The sequence below is a fragment of the Haliotis cracherodii genome, unplaced genomic scaffold, assembly GCF_022045235.1.
Source record: "Haliotis cracherodii isolate W230 unplaced genomic scaffold, xgHalCrac1.p SCAF_30, whole genome shotgun sequence".
NCBI lineage: Eukaryota > Metazoa > Mollusca > Gastropoda > Lepetellida > Haliotidae > Haliotis > Haliotis cracherodii.
This window is the reverse complement of record NW_027266287.1, coordinates 2,083,198-2,100,152: the sequence shown is the minus strand read 5'-3', so window position 1 is coordinate 2,100,152 and position 16,955 is coordinate 2,083,198. Positions and strand designations below refer to the sequence as shown.

At 39.3% G+C, this 16,955-nt stretch overlaps 1 protein-coding gene across 1 annotated transcript in view; it reads right to left on the bottom strand.

Annotated features, from left to right (window-relative positions):
- Positions 1-16,955, bottom strand: part of LOC139476990 (centriolin-like) — a 106,152-nt gene that overhangs the window by 38,540 nt on the left and 50,657 nt on the right. Inside the window, exons 26-28 of the mRNA XM_071259542.1 lie at positions 12,531-13,439; positions 5,989-6,107; positions 241-306 (exon numbers count right to left, since the gene is read on the bottom strand). Of these exons, the coding sequence (XP_071115643.1) occupies positions 241-306; positions 5,989-6,107; positions 12,531-13,439 (1,094 nt within the window). The remainder of the gene's footprint in view (positions 1-240; positions 307-5,988; positions 6,108-12,530; positions 13,440-16,955) is intronic.

The window sequence follows — 16,955 nt, the reverse complement described above, 5'->3', positions numbered from 1 at the left end:
ACCCTGGTAGTGTGGAAACCCACCTTCAGGACAATAACTATCTGCAACATCCATAGAAACAGAAAGGACACTACAATGACATGACCCGACTATTTGGTGGAATCCACACTGTCCTGAGTACCAGGGTTTCACTTTACACAATTTGACTGCCAGTATCTACATCTGACCAGGAAATACAACAGTAGAAGTCATCCAAATACATCTGGAGTAATTACGTCAATAAATATCTCTATCACAAACCTCTTGATGGGAAATCTTGATTTTCACTTTTCTTAGTTTCTCCTGTAGTTCTGCAATGTAGTCCTCCTGTAGCAAACAATGCCATGTTAAAATTCAATGCCAAAATACCTCTGAATTCAGGAAAATATCAACTATTAAAGCAATCCCAATTTGGAATTCCCTACCAAGGGCACTAAGTTGGAAGCCTGGTGAATCCTTCAGAGATGACTGGTCCACCGTGCCCACTTGTCTTCTTCAAATGACATGGGTTAAATACAGAATAACATACTAGAAACTCACAGTTCAGGATCATCTGTCCCTTGTGATGAATCTGCATTTGTAGTTGTAAGTCATTCATCCTACGAAAGTAAATCTTTCCTACACTGGAGGTGAGGTGAAATTGGGTTTAACGTCACATCCGATTATTGCACTTATATAGTGACATGCATGCACGTGTGTGTGTATGGCTGTTATAGTCCGGACTGACGCCGATTTATAGTGCTAGCTCACTGAGATACCATGCCGCAGTTTAACATGAATACCCACTCAGACATAGTATACTTACTCCGAGCCAATAGTCTTTGTTTCAGGCTCTTTATGCCCAGCGCCAGGCAGGGTAACAACAAGTACAATCTTTAAACAGCTTTTGTTATGACACAGACAGTGATCGAACCCCGGACCTCCTGCTTTTCAGGCAGACGCTCTACCACTAGAACACGGAGCATCCATCATACACTGGACACATAATATGGCATTTCCCATAGCTGGCTGGTTATTCTCAAGTTATCGGGATGGTCATTCAAAAGGACAAGGATTCCGAGATGGACAGACAGAATTTCTGCACATCTCAAACAATCAATGAATTAACAGTACTATGTTCATCCAAGTTACACATGTAGACATTGTGACCAATCAATACCCATCTAATTAATTATTTGTTTGTTTGTTTCTTGCCATACTCAGCAACATTCAAGCTGCATTGACGGCCTGTAAAAATTCGAGTCTGGACTGGACAATCCTGTGATGATATTGTGAACAACGATCCAGGCTGTCAGGGTACGATGACATGCCATCAACCAAGTCGGCCAGACTGACCACCTGATCCATTTGGTCATCTCTATGACCAGCATTAGTTAATAAGGACCTACTGTAACCCGGAATCCCCACAGGGCCATATCAGTTAAACAGGGGCCACATGGGTACACAACTCCGTATTTGAAATTAGCCCCATGAAGATCAGGGTTAAAGTAGGTCTTAGAATAGGCGACTAGCTTGTTGTAAGAGGCGACTAATGGGATTGGGTGGTCAGGCTCGCTGACTTGGTTGATGCATGTTATCGTATCCCAACTGTGTGGATCGATGCTCATGACATCCATCACTGGATTATTTACAGACCGCCGTCACATAGCATTAAACAACAACCAAACAAACAGTATTCAAATTTAGGGGGCTTCCCGGTGTCCTCTCTTTGGTGGGGCGTCCGGGTAGCCTAGTTGTTAAAGCATTCGCTCCTCACCCCAAAGACCCGGGTTCGATTCCCGACATGGGTACAATGTGTAAAGCCCATTTCTGGTTTTCTCCGCCGTGATATTGCTGGAATATTGCTTAAAGCGGCGTAAAACCAAAACTCACTCACTCACCTCTTTGGTATTTAAGTGTTTAAAGTCAGTTGCATGATTTTAAAGCATCATTATATTAAACAAAGATGAATTGAATTAATAATCTAAACCTAAACATTTAACTTTTATTTCCCTAAACACTTGTGTTAACTTCAACACTTGCACAAATCTACTAATTCATAGGTAAGCTAGTTTCTGTTTTCAGCTTGGGTAGCTCAGCCATGACTATTGTCACTGGGTTGTCACAGCTTGGCCTGTGATTAGGTTCCTATTGTTCTCTGGGTCTGCAGGATCTCCTCAATCATGAAAACTTCCTGGTTACAACAATTGGCCAGCATATTTCTCTACATGTTCTGAGAGCTCCTACTCATCACTGCATCGCTGCATCACAGGGTAAGTTTATTTAATTACTTTACCTATCCAACACTCAGGTTAGATTACTATGTATTTTAAGCATTTTTGTTATATAGTTCTTGAGCTAGCATTGTCTTATGACACTGTAATGTATTCATATGACACTGTAATGTATTCATATTTAACTTTCTTGTGTGTTTGACTTGGATATAAATCAAGTGTATACATATACTGTAATATGTCAATAAAATGAATACAAGTAATATGTATATATACCATGTGTAAAAGTATAGTATTTTGTAGTTTTTATAACGCTCGTATTCCACACATGCTTGTGTAACTGTGTTCATAGTACCATATTCGACGTAATAAGCGCCCCGCTCTAATAAGCGCCCACGGCGATATTTGCTTATATATTGGCTAGTGAACAATCCCAATTAGCACCCTTCCGATTGATTAATGTACACAAGACTTACGTATTCGTGTATATTACGTGCGTTATATGCATGATTAATTATGGGAAATTACATTCTGGAAAAATATATCTGTCATATATAGACATTACAGACTGTTGTTTTTCACCAAAATAATATTCTTATAAGATCCCCCTATTTCTAATTTTGAGAGATCCCTGGGCGCTTATTATGTCGAATAGGGTATATGTATTCATAGAATATGATATGATGAAATAATTCAGATAATAAATTCGGGAAATTAAACGTGAATCTCTTCTTTAAAAGATTAAGAAATGTAAATGTGACAAAATTCACTAAATATGATTCTTAAAATCTGTTGCTATCAACCTATCAGTCTAGCCCTATTTTAGCCAGCATCGTTGCATCCTATTGCAACAGCCTATCTTAACTAACATGTTCTGCAATGTCTACCGTGACGAGCTATAGAGCGAAAGTTATGAATGTACGTCCTATCCTACAACAACAGATTATGCATGGCAAACTGAGGAATGTACGTCCTCTCGAGCCGAGATATGAAACTACCTCATTTTACACGTGCTCGGACAGCACGTGCTTAGACAGCATGTGCCATGTCACACTTTTATTTTCTCCGCAAAGTAAGTTGTGTTCCAGCGATCTGTTCACGCTTAACATGTCTTCAAACCAGTGACTGTAACTCCATACTTTTATATAGACTAATGAAAGTCAGCATGCTGTGATCGCTTTGAGGAACAGGGCCCAATACTCAATAAAAAAACACTCACCGTGATAAAGTCACACATCGAACCTGTCACATCTACTCTGATTTACGACCCTTGATTCTATGAATTCCAATATCATCCAATATCGTACATGGACATTAAGCATGGCCCCCACCCAGTGGAGATATTTACAACACCACTTGCACATCGCTGAAACACTTCAGGCAGGTTCAATCTCGGGTTAAGTGTGTGCCAATGTCCTTTATGTGTTGACTGTTGGGAAGAGAATTCCGTTGTACAGATAAGAGTTATTAAACATAAATTACAGCCATGTTTGTTTACATACGACAGCTGTTTACTTTACAAGATTTGGATGGCTTGTCTGAAGTTTCTTAGTGGACAGTTGATCGTGATTGTGTTGATAACAGTTCTTTGTGATTGTTGGAAGAAAACTTAAATGTTAACACAATTATTTTAACATTGTGTTTAAATATGAGGGTTTTTTAATATTGTGTCTAATTGTGATCCATTTATTGTAACATTGTGTCTTATTGTAATGCAGGTATTATCATATTTTGTCTAATTGTGATGCAGGTATTATTAGGTCTTATAACATTGTGTCTAATTGTGATGCAGGTATTATTAGGTATTGAAACATTGTGTCTAATTGTGATGCAGGTATTATTAGGTATTATAACATTGTGTCTAATTGTGATGCAGGTATTATTAGGTATTATAACATTGTGTCTAATTGTGATGCAGGTATTATTAGGTATTATAACATTGTGTCTAATTGTGATGCAGGTATTATTAGGTATTATAACATTGTGTCTAATTGTGATGCAGGTATTATTAGGTATTATAACATTGTGTCTTATTGTGATGAAGGTATTATTAGGTATTATAACATTGTGTCTAATTGTGATGCAGGTATTATTAGGTATTATAACATTGTGTCTAATTGTGATGCAGGTATTATTAGGTATTATAACATTGTGTCTAATTGTGATGCAGGTATTATTAGGTATTATAACATTGTGTCTTATTGTGATGAAGGTATTATTAGGTATTATAACATTGTGTCTTATTGTGATGAAGGTATTATTAGGTATTTTAACATTGTGTCTTATTGTGATGCAGGTATTATAACATTGTGTCTTATCGTGATGCATTTATTATAACATTGTGTCTTATTGTGATGTAGGTATTATAACATTGTGTCTTATTGTGATGCATTTATTATAACATTGTGTCTTATTGTGATGCAGGTATTATAACATTGTGTCTTATTGTGATGTAGGTATTATAATATTTTGTATAATTGTAATGCAGGTATGAAAACATTGCGTCTAATTGTGATGCAGGTATTATAACATTGTGTCTAATTGTGATGCAGGTATTATAACATTGTGTCTTATTGTGATGCAGGTATAACGTTGCGTATAATTGTGATGAGGGTATGAAAACATTGTGTCTAATTGTGATGCAGGTATTATAGCATTGTGTCTAATTGTAATGCAGGTATAACATTGTGTCTAATTGTAATGCAGGTTTTATAGAAATGTCCATGAGGATAGTGCTGGGTAAAGGGACAGTGGTTGTGAATTACAGTATGTTATGTTTATAACGAACAGGCTCATAACGAACTGACCAATATAACAAACATATTTGTTAGTCCCGACCATTTGTTGTATATAACAAACTATGAAGTAAAATTATTGGTCCCTATGAGTTTGTTATAACTGTAGTTTACTGTAATGTGAATTATAACAGCCTTGTCACAGTGGTGAATAATAACAGTTAACATGATTCAAAAGGCTTTCATGATTAACCCTGAGAATTCAGAATTATTGCTGCGTGATTTAAATTAATTATGACAGCCTTGTAAGATAATCATGTGAATAACATGTGAATTTATTAAAATAGTGATGACTACAATGTAAATTTGGATTAGTTGGCATAATAATTATGAGGAGAAATGATTTTAAACATTGTGTTTGAGATTATTGCACCAATATATAGCGACAGTAGACTGAGTCATTTAACATCTTTGTTAGGACACAGCTGAGGATTAAATACCCCGAACTTCTGCTCTCTAGGCAGACGCTCTATCCACAAGAACATGGAGAAGGTGTTATAATTAGGATGCAATAGCCTTGTGAATAGTGACTGTCATTACTGATGTTCCCAAATTCTGTCTCAGAAACAAAATGCCATGGATCTAATTTATAAGTTTTGTTTACATTTTGACAGAGCTGATTGACTCACAAGTAGAACAGAACTGTTGTTGTTTGTTGTTTAACGCCGCACTCAGAAAAATTCCAGCCATGTGACAGCGGTCTGTAAATAATGGAGTCTGGACCAGACAATCCAGTGATTGACATCATGAGCATCAATCCACGCAATTGGGATACGATGACATGCATCGAGCATGACCACCCGATTCCTCTAGTCACCTCTTACGGCAAGCATGGGTTGCTGAAGACCTATTCTAACCCGGATCTTCACTGGTCAGAACTGACACACTGACATAGAACAAAACTGACACTCACTCACATGTAGAACAAAACTGACACTCACTCACATGTAGAACAAAACTGACACACACTCACATGTAGAACGGACCAAGACAGTACATACCAGGTCGTGATGTTCCGGGACGTTACAGAACAGATAGCTGTCATCATCCACAGCAACTCCATTTCCACCGTTTTTCAGAATTCCCCTCGGAGCTACCGGAGACTCCATGGCAACAGGTCCTGTTGGATAGCAACACAATATATTCAGTAATCACCTTCAGCACACAGAGCTATCCAACACACAGCTTTCCTCCGAAGCCTGAGAGACTCAGGCCATCTTGTTTCTACAGACGCTTTAGCTACTCCATGTTGACAGAAGTTTGAATATATTCACACCTCAAACTCAGTTATCTCCCTTAGGGACACGGCAGCATGAGAATCCTTTGTTATACCTGGATCTTGTTTGCTGAGTTATTCAGGTCGGACTGATCGTAGTATTACAGAGAGGAGATCATGTGACTTGTCATGCCCAGGCAAGTATGAATGAAGCATTAGATGTGTGTCAGGTTTTGCCGCCAGTCAGACAATTGTGGTGACCAAGCTTAGGGGAAGGATTTGTAGGGGGATAATCTTATGGGTGCCACTGTAAGAAGCGATCACAGCAGATTAAGCATGGGCATTAAAACATAGCCATGAAGGATTTATTGTTTTAACCAATTGCACTTTTTAGATTCTTTTGTCTATATAGGGATTAAAGTCTTGTAATTGTCTAAACCTACATTGTTGTTTGATTAGAGTGGTAAATTGGTTAATTAGGCATTGTCTTCTTGGACCTTAATTAGCAACTGGAAAATTGGATTATTGCAATTACTATATACAGTTCTTAGAATCAACACCTTAGAATTAAAAAATTAATAAATATATATTTTCATAAGTAACCTTTAAATATCTAATACTGTCCTATCAACAAATCATTGAAGGAGAATTTTAAACTCTTCCACGTTGTACACAGATCTTGACCTACTGTCCTTAAATTCTATAATAATATCAACAAAGCCTGAAGGTGGAACATTGGCTTGATACAAGCACTTGTCTCTGAAGCAGGGCCAGTGGTGTTTACACAAACACTGGTCCTGCTTGGCCTGGTCTGGATCAAGTGTGTTCATGCTCAGATACCCATGCATGGGACAAGGAAACAGATCTTACCTTCATATATTTATAAACACACACATATAGATACATATGCTGATTGTGTGTTGATGTGATCGTGGCCTGTACATACATAAGCACATGGGAAATTGCAATAATAAAGGCATTCGGCCCCAAGTTTGCAGGAAATGTCACTAAAAAATGTCCCAATTCATGTCAACTAATTTTATGGTTTTGAAAGAGAACCTGTATTTCAGATCAGAATAAATAACAAGGTACAATGTTCAAATTTACGAAAATAGAACTTATAAAAATCCCAGTTTGCCATCTTCCCGAGGCAAGCATGTCCACTAGCCTGTATCAAAGCCTAGTTTCTACCCCTGCCACTTTTCTTGGCTCGACCCTGGCGCCCTCCCGTGTAGATCACAAGTTGTGCCCCTTGTAATGAAAATGTGATATCTGTACTTATCTCGTATAGCTTCACAAAGATGGCTACGACCTCGTCGATCAGATAAAGAAAACATTTGGGATTTCATCCCTGACACAAAAGCAGAGGCAATCATTGAGGGGTTGAAAAAGACATATCCGTGTTAACAAAGACAGGAACAGTTGTGAATGTTAATTTTGCGAACAGGAAAGTGGGCTTAATGTGGCAAGGGTGGAAACACTACTTTTGCTAAAAAGGCTAGTGGACGCTTTTGCTGGGGAAGGTGCAGTTTGCCTGCCAGTGGCATTAGTTTAGAATCTTGTATTATACACCCAGACAAGTCAAGCTCCACCTACCAATACTAGAGCATTATTTAGTGACATGTTCTGTAACCATTCCAAGCAGTGGGTTTTGTTTTGACTGGAATCAATATTTGTGACCATCTTGACAAACATCCTTGTTGCAATTTATCAGCAGTTGAGGGCCTGGATATGATACAGAACAGTACTTTTATTCTTTCTTTTAGCAGGTGCATCACAACCCTGAATCATTTGTCTTTAAATTCCAGAGATAGAAGATGTAGTGCAGAACATATTTATTGCCAACCAGGAAATACTAGAGAATCTGTAATCTGGATCCTGAAAAGTTTGTTATTATTCTGTTTACAGGAATATTACTTGTATTATAATATCACACAGAGTTGTAAATCGTCACTTCACTAATCAATTTCATATACAATACAATAAAGTACCCTTTTAGTGAACTGTTTATTTGGTCCCGGCCAATTGCTGTATATTTTATCATACAAAATTGATGGATATAACGAACTCACTTTGTGGTCCCTTGTGTGTACTGTGTCAACAATTTCCTGTTTATCCCTGAGCTGAGATCCTATGTGTCACCAATCTGCCTTTCAAAAAATCCGCGGCCACACAGTTTTCCAAATCAGCAATTAACAATTGTAGGCAATTCATTTACAGTGTATCCTGTGTATAAAATGCGATGACTTGAGTGATGAAATTCAGTTTAAGTTTTTAGTGATTGGTAAATCCATGAAACTAAGGTGTTCTAAGAATGCTGTGCAGCCGACCAGTCCTTGTTTCGGCGACAACAAGTCCATGGTATGAAGCATCTGGAGCTCGAAACAATCATCCTCTGCTCCCCAAGAAGACAGAGGCAAATCTTGGATCCTGACACGGCAAAGGGATGCAACTCAAAACACACATTCCCTTGCTGTCATGCAGTGATAGAAACTACATTTTTAGTCCACCATAGTGATCTCATGATACCTTATCATGACATACCAGGCATGCTTACTTAAAGTCAAATAACGTGTCTACATGTGTAGTATTGGGTGTCAAGTCTGCAGCACACGTCTCACACAAACTTGGCCCCCAGTCTTGATTACACTGATTCCATGGCCTACCACAACCAGGTAATATAATTATGTGACTACAGTTGACTCTCCGACCAACAAGTTCACTTAACATGCTTAAGGACAATACACAAGAAACTATTGCTGTGCCAAGAAAGGGCTCAAGGAGGCTTTTCACTACAGCCTGAAAGGAGACTCTACAAATCCAACCACTACCCTGCCAGCACACATACCTTGATCACTCACACACTGTCAGACAGACTATCAGAGTTTTCCAAAATATGTCTTTGCTATATGCACTGAGATCTAAATGTGTAGTGAAAAAGAAGAAATTAAAGTGTGTGCTTCAAAACAATGTCCAAAGCAATCACTGAGTAATATTCTATTGGCAGTTAATAAATCTTCTGATTTGATTGTTGTTTAACACACACTCAGCAATATCCCAGCTATATGATGGCGGTCATATAATTGAGTCTGGACCAGACAATGTGATTATATCAATCTACGCAATTGAGATATGATGACATGCATCAACCAAGTCAGTGAACCTGACCACCCGATCGTGTAAGTCGTCTCTTACAGCAAGCTTGGGTTACTGAAGACCTATTCTTAGGATCTTCACATATCTTATTTTCTGATCCAATAGAAAATAAATTCAGACGATTTTTCACTACAACCACTCGTTTAACACCGCAATCAGAAATATTCCAGCAGTATGACGGCATCTGTCAATAATCAAGTCTGGACAATCCAGTGATTGACAGCAATAGCATCAATCTAAGCAATTGGGATATGATGACATCTTGGAGACAAACGAGATCGGGTAGTCATGCTCGCTGACTTGGAATGATATTGTACAGCAGCTGCAGATGAATGTTCATGCTGTCAATCACTGGATTGTGAGGCAGTAAACAACAAACACAAACTAATTAAGACAATTTGACATTGTCCCGTGCAACAAAGACATAAAACTACAACCAGAATCTAGTTTCCTAATTGGCTGCTAATGTGATGAACGAGCATACCCATTGTTTTGTTACAGTAATCTTCACTAGAACAATTACCTTGTTGACGTGTGTGGCTAGCTGATACAATCAGGGGGAGGGTGTAGGGTTACCTGGGCATGTGAACACCTGTAACGAGGTAGACGGCTGACCGCACACAGGTATTGTGAGATTACTGCTGCCTCCTGAGTGGGATTGATACGCTTCAACAGTTGCTAACTCAACAAAGCCACCCCATTACTACAGCTGATTTAATAAAGTGACCGGGTCTATTATTAGGAAAGAGATATGTATCTTGCATATTACTATTAGAGAATGGGTATAGAATTTTGTGCTGTTTTTCTACATATGAATATAAATAGGCTTCAGAAATAAAGAATTAACCCTCTTTCTTCAAGGCAATCTGACATGGGTGACTTCTTTGGTCAGTTGGACAAGGCATCAGAAGGTCAGTGGTTCGAATCCCATCAAGGGACTCAGATATTTTATGGCCGGTACATTGGTGCCCAACTGAGCATGTTCATAAATAATTCTCAGTACCCTACGAGCAGCCCAGGACGTGCCTTCTGTTCACGGGGGAGTATGTAGCAGGGCGTAGAGTCATCCTACAGATGACATCCTTAACTTTTTATTTGGTCATGTGGACAAGGCGTCCAACCTTTGATCAGAAGGTCTGTGTTTCGAATCCCAGCATGTGACTTGGCTGCTACACAATCAAAGCTCAGCGACTATAAAAACTTTTCAATTGTGTGCTGATGCATGTTTGAGATGCACCATCAAATTTCACAATTCACACATGGATAAAAGGTGCAAAATTCTACTCTGAAATTCCATCATTGTGAATCAAGATACATATTTGATAATCCAAACAAGTCAATAATGGACACATCATCACTGATATATTTCTTTCTCAATCATGACGAGAAAGCAGTTTAGAAACAGACATAGGAAAAAGTAGCTGATCAATAGCTAAGTAAAAGTTCCAATAATAGCATGTACAATTGTTGCACCATAATTGCGCTTGTAAACACAATGATTGCAAAATTTGATGCTGCATCTCAAACATGCTTAGCTTGAAACTAAATTTAGCATCATCCACTGTACACAAAACACAATTGATTTAACATTTAACACCCTAAAAAAACATCCATGCCCACTAACGAACTAGTGTTTCCTGACTGGCTGATAGAAAGGGCGGGGTTTGCGTCACTGATTTTGTTTGGTGGCTACAGTTTCTTTGAGTGTTAGCGATTACATTAGCAGTCTGTGAAGTTATTATTGTTGACATAAAAAAGAATTTACTTCAATATAAACATGACACAATTTGCATAAATTCGCTACACAGGATACACGCCAGTTTTCATATACATACCTCCAAAAAATACACATAAAAATGAAGTAATTCTTTTACAAAATTGAATTTTTTTGGAATAACAAAATATAGAAAACATGATATGAGTACATAAAAATATTTTCAATTCAGAAACAAGTGATAAAGACCGTAATACATCAGGGCATGTTGGTATTGCAATGTTTTGTAGTATTTGAGTTATTGGTAAGACTAAGAGGTTAAGTAAAATATCAAATCAGAGTCCGAGAATTTTCTTTATTGTACTTTAGGGTAAAAAGAATAATAGTCTTGGTTCTCATGCACCACCTGCATCATCATAAAGTCTGCTGCATGTTTTGTTTATATTTCCATTTTTAAAAAAATAACAAAATCCTTACACTTAAAAACAATATAACGTACAGTTACTTCCCTTTACATCTTGTGTTTCGATCATGGTGGCAATAGGAGTTTGAATGCATGTTTATATAGGGAGGCCCTGATGGTACACAATTGTTTATTTACATACTAGTTTGAACAACAACAAAAACCCATCTGCCCACACCATATTTAAAAATTTTACCAATTTTTTTCTTTCTTTTTTAAGCCTTACATGAAGGATTCAGAGCAACAAAGCTCTAAAACTGCCATTTATCAAACCTCAATTATCATCGATAAATTTAGCCAATGATCAATTTTGAAAATTTAAACCAATTCCCTGCACTACCTTGGGGTTTCAAATTGGTTCATTTTCTGGGATAGCCACTGATTGTCATCCAAAATGTCCATAAGATGTTTTTCAAATTTGATAAAGATGAAGGAGACTGTATCAAAAGTAGATGAAATCACAAAAATGTCCTTGTGTCACTTGTTCCATTGAATCTCATTCTCAGCAACCCTGTTCTACTTTTTAAATCAACAATTTTCACCTAAGTACCATAGTGAAGTAAAATGAGGTTTAACACTGGGTCCAAGATTATTGCACTTATACAGCGATGTACATGCACGTCTGTGTGTTTGTGTGGCTGCTTGTACTAGTCCGAACTGATGCCGATCTAGCGTGCTAGTTCACTGAGACACCATGCCGCAGTTTAACATGAATACCCCACTCAGATACATTGTACTGACACCGAGCCGACCAATCCTTGTATTAGGCCCTTAATGCTGAGCACCAGGCAGGGCAACAACAAGTACCATCTTTTAATGTCTTTTGGTATGACACGGCCGGGGATCGAACCCCGGACCTTCCGCTCTACCACTAGACCACAGAGGCGGATTATAAGTACCATGGTCTGTCTGCTCATATCACCATGTGCCAGCTGTATTAAGTGGATCAAAGATTTGCGTGGACAAATTTTGTAAAAAACAAAAAACAACTTACGTATTGGGCTTGGTGGTGTAATGAATGACCCATCGAAGTTGACAGTCGTCGAAAGTCTGGAATCCGAAATAGGAGTCCCCGTAGCAACAGGTGTAACTGGCATGGATCCTGGGCGAGGTCCAGGGGAGATAACTCCAACACTATGCATTCCCGGCGGAGGCGGTGGACCAGATGAAGGCATGGGGATTCTTCCATTAGCAGGGTAGTAGATCCTCACTGGTGTTTTCCCACCTGCTGAATAATAGACTCTTCCAGGCTGATACCCAACACTTTGTGCTGGCCCTGTGGGTACATATACCTGCTGGCCCACACTGTAACCGCCTGGGGGGACAGGCACGCCCCCAGGGGGGTAGGGGTAAAACCCAGGTTGTACCCCAGAGTAACCAGGCTGGACTCCGGGGTAGGCTCCTTCAGGGTAGCCAACGGGGTAGGAATATTCCATATTAACTGGATCAAAGGCAACTCTTGGATCTGTTTGAGATGCAACAGGAACAAAACCCTGGGGTGGGGCGCTAGGGTCTATGGGAGCGTATGTACCCTCAACGTGACCCAGGGTACGCCCTGGGGCAGAGCCAGGCATTGGATGGCCACCACTGACTACATGGCTTTGGATCGGCACTCCATGTGATGGCCCGGCAATGCCTGGCGAAGTGGGCACTCCCCAGGACGGCACTCCCGTCTCTCCCCTCCCAGGCTGTGCTGGTGTCCCCCCAACATACATGCTGGGGTCAGCTGGGTGGAAGCCTGGGGGTGGGGGAGAGTGGTACTGCGCATGGTGAGGTTGAGGTCTGTACACAGGCTCGAAGGCTGAAGGTTGCGAAGCTTTCCTACGCGTCTGAGCGCGGTTGCGCCCGAAAATGCGACTGGCGGCACGACCACTGCGCTGACTGAGGCGATCTGCATCATCAACTGAAACAACAAACAAGTAGATGATGGCTGTGACCTAGATGATACATATGACATGGAAATAAGAAATATCTGGATAATTTCATCCTGAACATAATCATTTGAGGCAGAGGAAGATGTAAAGCTTGACCTTCCACCAATCAAGTCAATTTGATTCACGTGCCATTGAAATGAGATATCAAACATATCTATAACAAACATGCTTTAATATCATACCTCCGTGTCAGAATGATGAGATCTTATGAGTCCATGTGATCTTGATAAAATACTAAGTATCCTGCCTTGGAGGGAAATAAGTTTCTCAAGAGGGAATAAATCCCTTATACCCCGCCATGAGCAAGTCAGGCTGCATGTGGATTTCTGAGAGGCAGAATAAATCCCTTGTATCCCGCTTTCGAAATAAATAGCCACATGTTTTTTCCAAGTCAATGAAAGTCACGTGACATAGCACAAGTTAACCTCAGCTCAATTGAACAGCTGAACAATTTTGAATTTGTTTTAATTCTTTTTCAATGTCATATTATAAACATGTTGGTAAGATAATTCTTTTGCAGCAGGATTACTTGTGGTACATGGGGTTTTAGACCATGAGCCTCCGACACGAAGTCACACATACGAAATAAAATTGTGTATAAATCTAGGCCTACATCCTTTGAGGTTAAAAACTGTGATAAAACTTCATCACAAACTCCGACGTTCATACAGTTTGGCCCTCACTCTATGTAGGTTCATAATCCAGTGAACTCACACAAAGTGAAAGTCAATTCTGCAATAAATACACTAGCAGCTCTACAATATTCAAAATGTACTTTGAAAAACTGTGATTATGCAAAAATCAATCAATTTATGAAAAGTAGGATGAAAACAAGGATGAAGACAAGGATGAAGGTCAGGGTGAAGGCCAGGTGAAGGTCAGGATGAAGAGAAGGATGAAGGTCAGGGTGAAGGCCAGGATGAAGACAAGGATGAAGGTCAGGGTGAAGGTCAGGATGAAGACAAAGATGAAGGTCAGGGTGAAGGCCAGGTTAAGGTCAGGATGAAGGTCAGGGTGAAGGTCAGGATGAAGACAAGGATGAAGGTCAGGGTGAAAGCCAGGTGAAGGTCAGGATGAAGGCAAGAAAGAAGACAAGGATAAAGGCCAGGATAAAGACAAGGATGAAGGCAAAGATGAAGACAAGGATAAAGGCCAGGATAAAGACAAGGATGAAGACAAGGATAAAGGTCAGGATAAAGACAAGGATAAAGGTCAGGATAAAGACAAGGATAAAGGTCAGGATAAAGACAAGGATGAAGGTCAGGATAAAGACAAGGATGAAGGTCAGGATGAAGGCAAGAATGAAGGTCAGGATAAAGACAAGGATAAAGACAAGGATGAAGACAAGGATAAAGGCCAGGATAAAGACAAGGATGAAGACAAGGATAAAGGCCAGGATAAAGACAAGGATAAAGGCAAGGATAATGACAAGGATAAAGGCCAGGATGAAGGCAAGAATGAAGACAAGGATAAAGACAAGGATGAAGACAAGGATAGAGACAAGGATGAAGACCAGGATAAAGGCCAGGATAAAGACAAGGATGAAGACCAGGATAAAGGCCAGGATAACGACAAGGAGAAAGACAAGGATGAAGACCAGGATAAAGACAAACATAAAGACAAGGATGAAGACAAGGATGAAGGTCGGGATGGAGGCAAGGATAAAGACAAGGATGAAGACAAGGATAAAGACAAGGATGAAGGCAAGAATGAAGGTGAGGATGAAGGCAAGGATGAAGGTACAGTCATCCCTGAACTAAGAAGCACATACTCATGGTTGCAAAATTCTAGCAGCTCAAGTCTTTGAATGGCATTTAGAAGTGATACACATAAGGAAGAGAATAAGAGCTAGAATGTGGAAGGGAATTTATGGATGTCAACTTCTTTATTACTAGGAACACAATGTTTCGGAGTGTACACTTGCTCCTTCATCAGGCCTTGTTCTTCATAATAAAGAAGTTGACATCCATAATTCCCTCCCACATTCTATGAGCTGATACAAACAAGGTACAAGCACACCACAACCACACCGCCAGCAACAGAAAGCTAACACAGAAATTGAAATTTATGCAAAATATAAAATACATTTTTCACTTTCATAACACAGATTTTTTTACTAATCAGGAATATTAAATCTATGAACTGTGATCTTCTTACAACATTCTCAACATTCTCATGTTGTTTAATGCCGACATCAGCAATATTCCAGCTATATGTCAACCTCCATATAATTGAATCTGGACGTGACAAACCAGTGAGTGATATTATGAGCATGTCCCACAGCATTGGGGTATCAACACGCAATCAACCAGGTCACTGAGTCTGACCACGCGATCAATGTTGTCGCCTTGTACAACAGCTGGGGATCTATTCTAACCCGAATGCTCACGGAGAACACCATTTATTTGCTTCAATCATTGCTTGGACACACAATTCAACATGTTCTAAATTCAGGAATAAACGTGAAATAGTTGGTCGTAAACACATCCAGTGATCTGGCCGGACCAGGAGGAAACAAGTTCAAATGAGGCCTGCTTGTACAATTGGGACTAAAGTATTCTCATCTCATGCTTTTAAAAATAATGTCCAGTTGAAAAAAGGCTAAAAAAATACTAGTCTTGGTTCTCAGGCACCGCCCGCATCATCAGAAAGTCTGCTGCACATTTCGTTTTTATTTCCATATAATTTTTTTTACAAAAATCCAAATACAATAAACTATTTTGTAATGAACACGCTTATAACAAACTGACATATATAACGAAATGTGTTTTGATCCCGTCCATTTGCTGTGTAAAAGCTTATAACGGACTATGGTTATAACGAAATAAAATTAGTGGTCCCTTTTGAGTTCCACCTATAGTTCACTGAACTTAAAAACAATGCAATCCAATACAGCAAACAGTTACTTCCCTTTACATGTGCACTGCTTTACTGTGCATCTCGTGTTATAGTCATGGCAGCAATAGGAGTTTGTATGCTTGTGTATGTAGGAAGGCTTTCTCAGGTTGATGGTACACAGCTGTTTATTGTGGTTACATACTAGTTTTCCCGCCCGCACTGTATTTTCAAAACTCATTGCCTGAGAACCTATGCTTTTATTTTTTTAATCCTAAAGGATGAAAGATTGACCAGTCATGTTTTCTATTCAGATCAGATCTAATCGGTTGTCAGAGACATCTATTCAGATTGGATCAAAGAGGTTGTCAGTGACATCTATTCAGATTGGATCAAATGGGTTGTCGGTGACATCTATTCAGATTGGATCAAATGGGTTGTCAGAGAAATCTATTCACACTGGATCAAATGGGTTGTCAGAGACATCTATTCAGATTGGATCATATGGGTTGTCAGTGACATCTTGTCAGTGACATCTATTCAGACTGGATCATATTGGTTGTCAGTGACATCTGTTCAGATTGGATAAAATGGGTTGTGAGTGACATCTATTCACATTGGATCAAAGAGGTTGTCGTCGACATCTATTC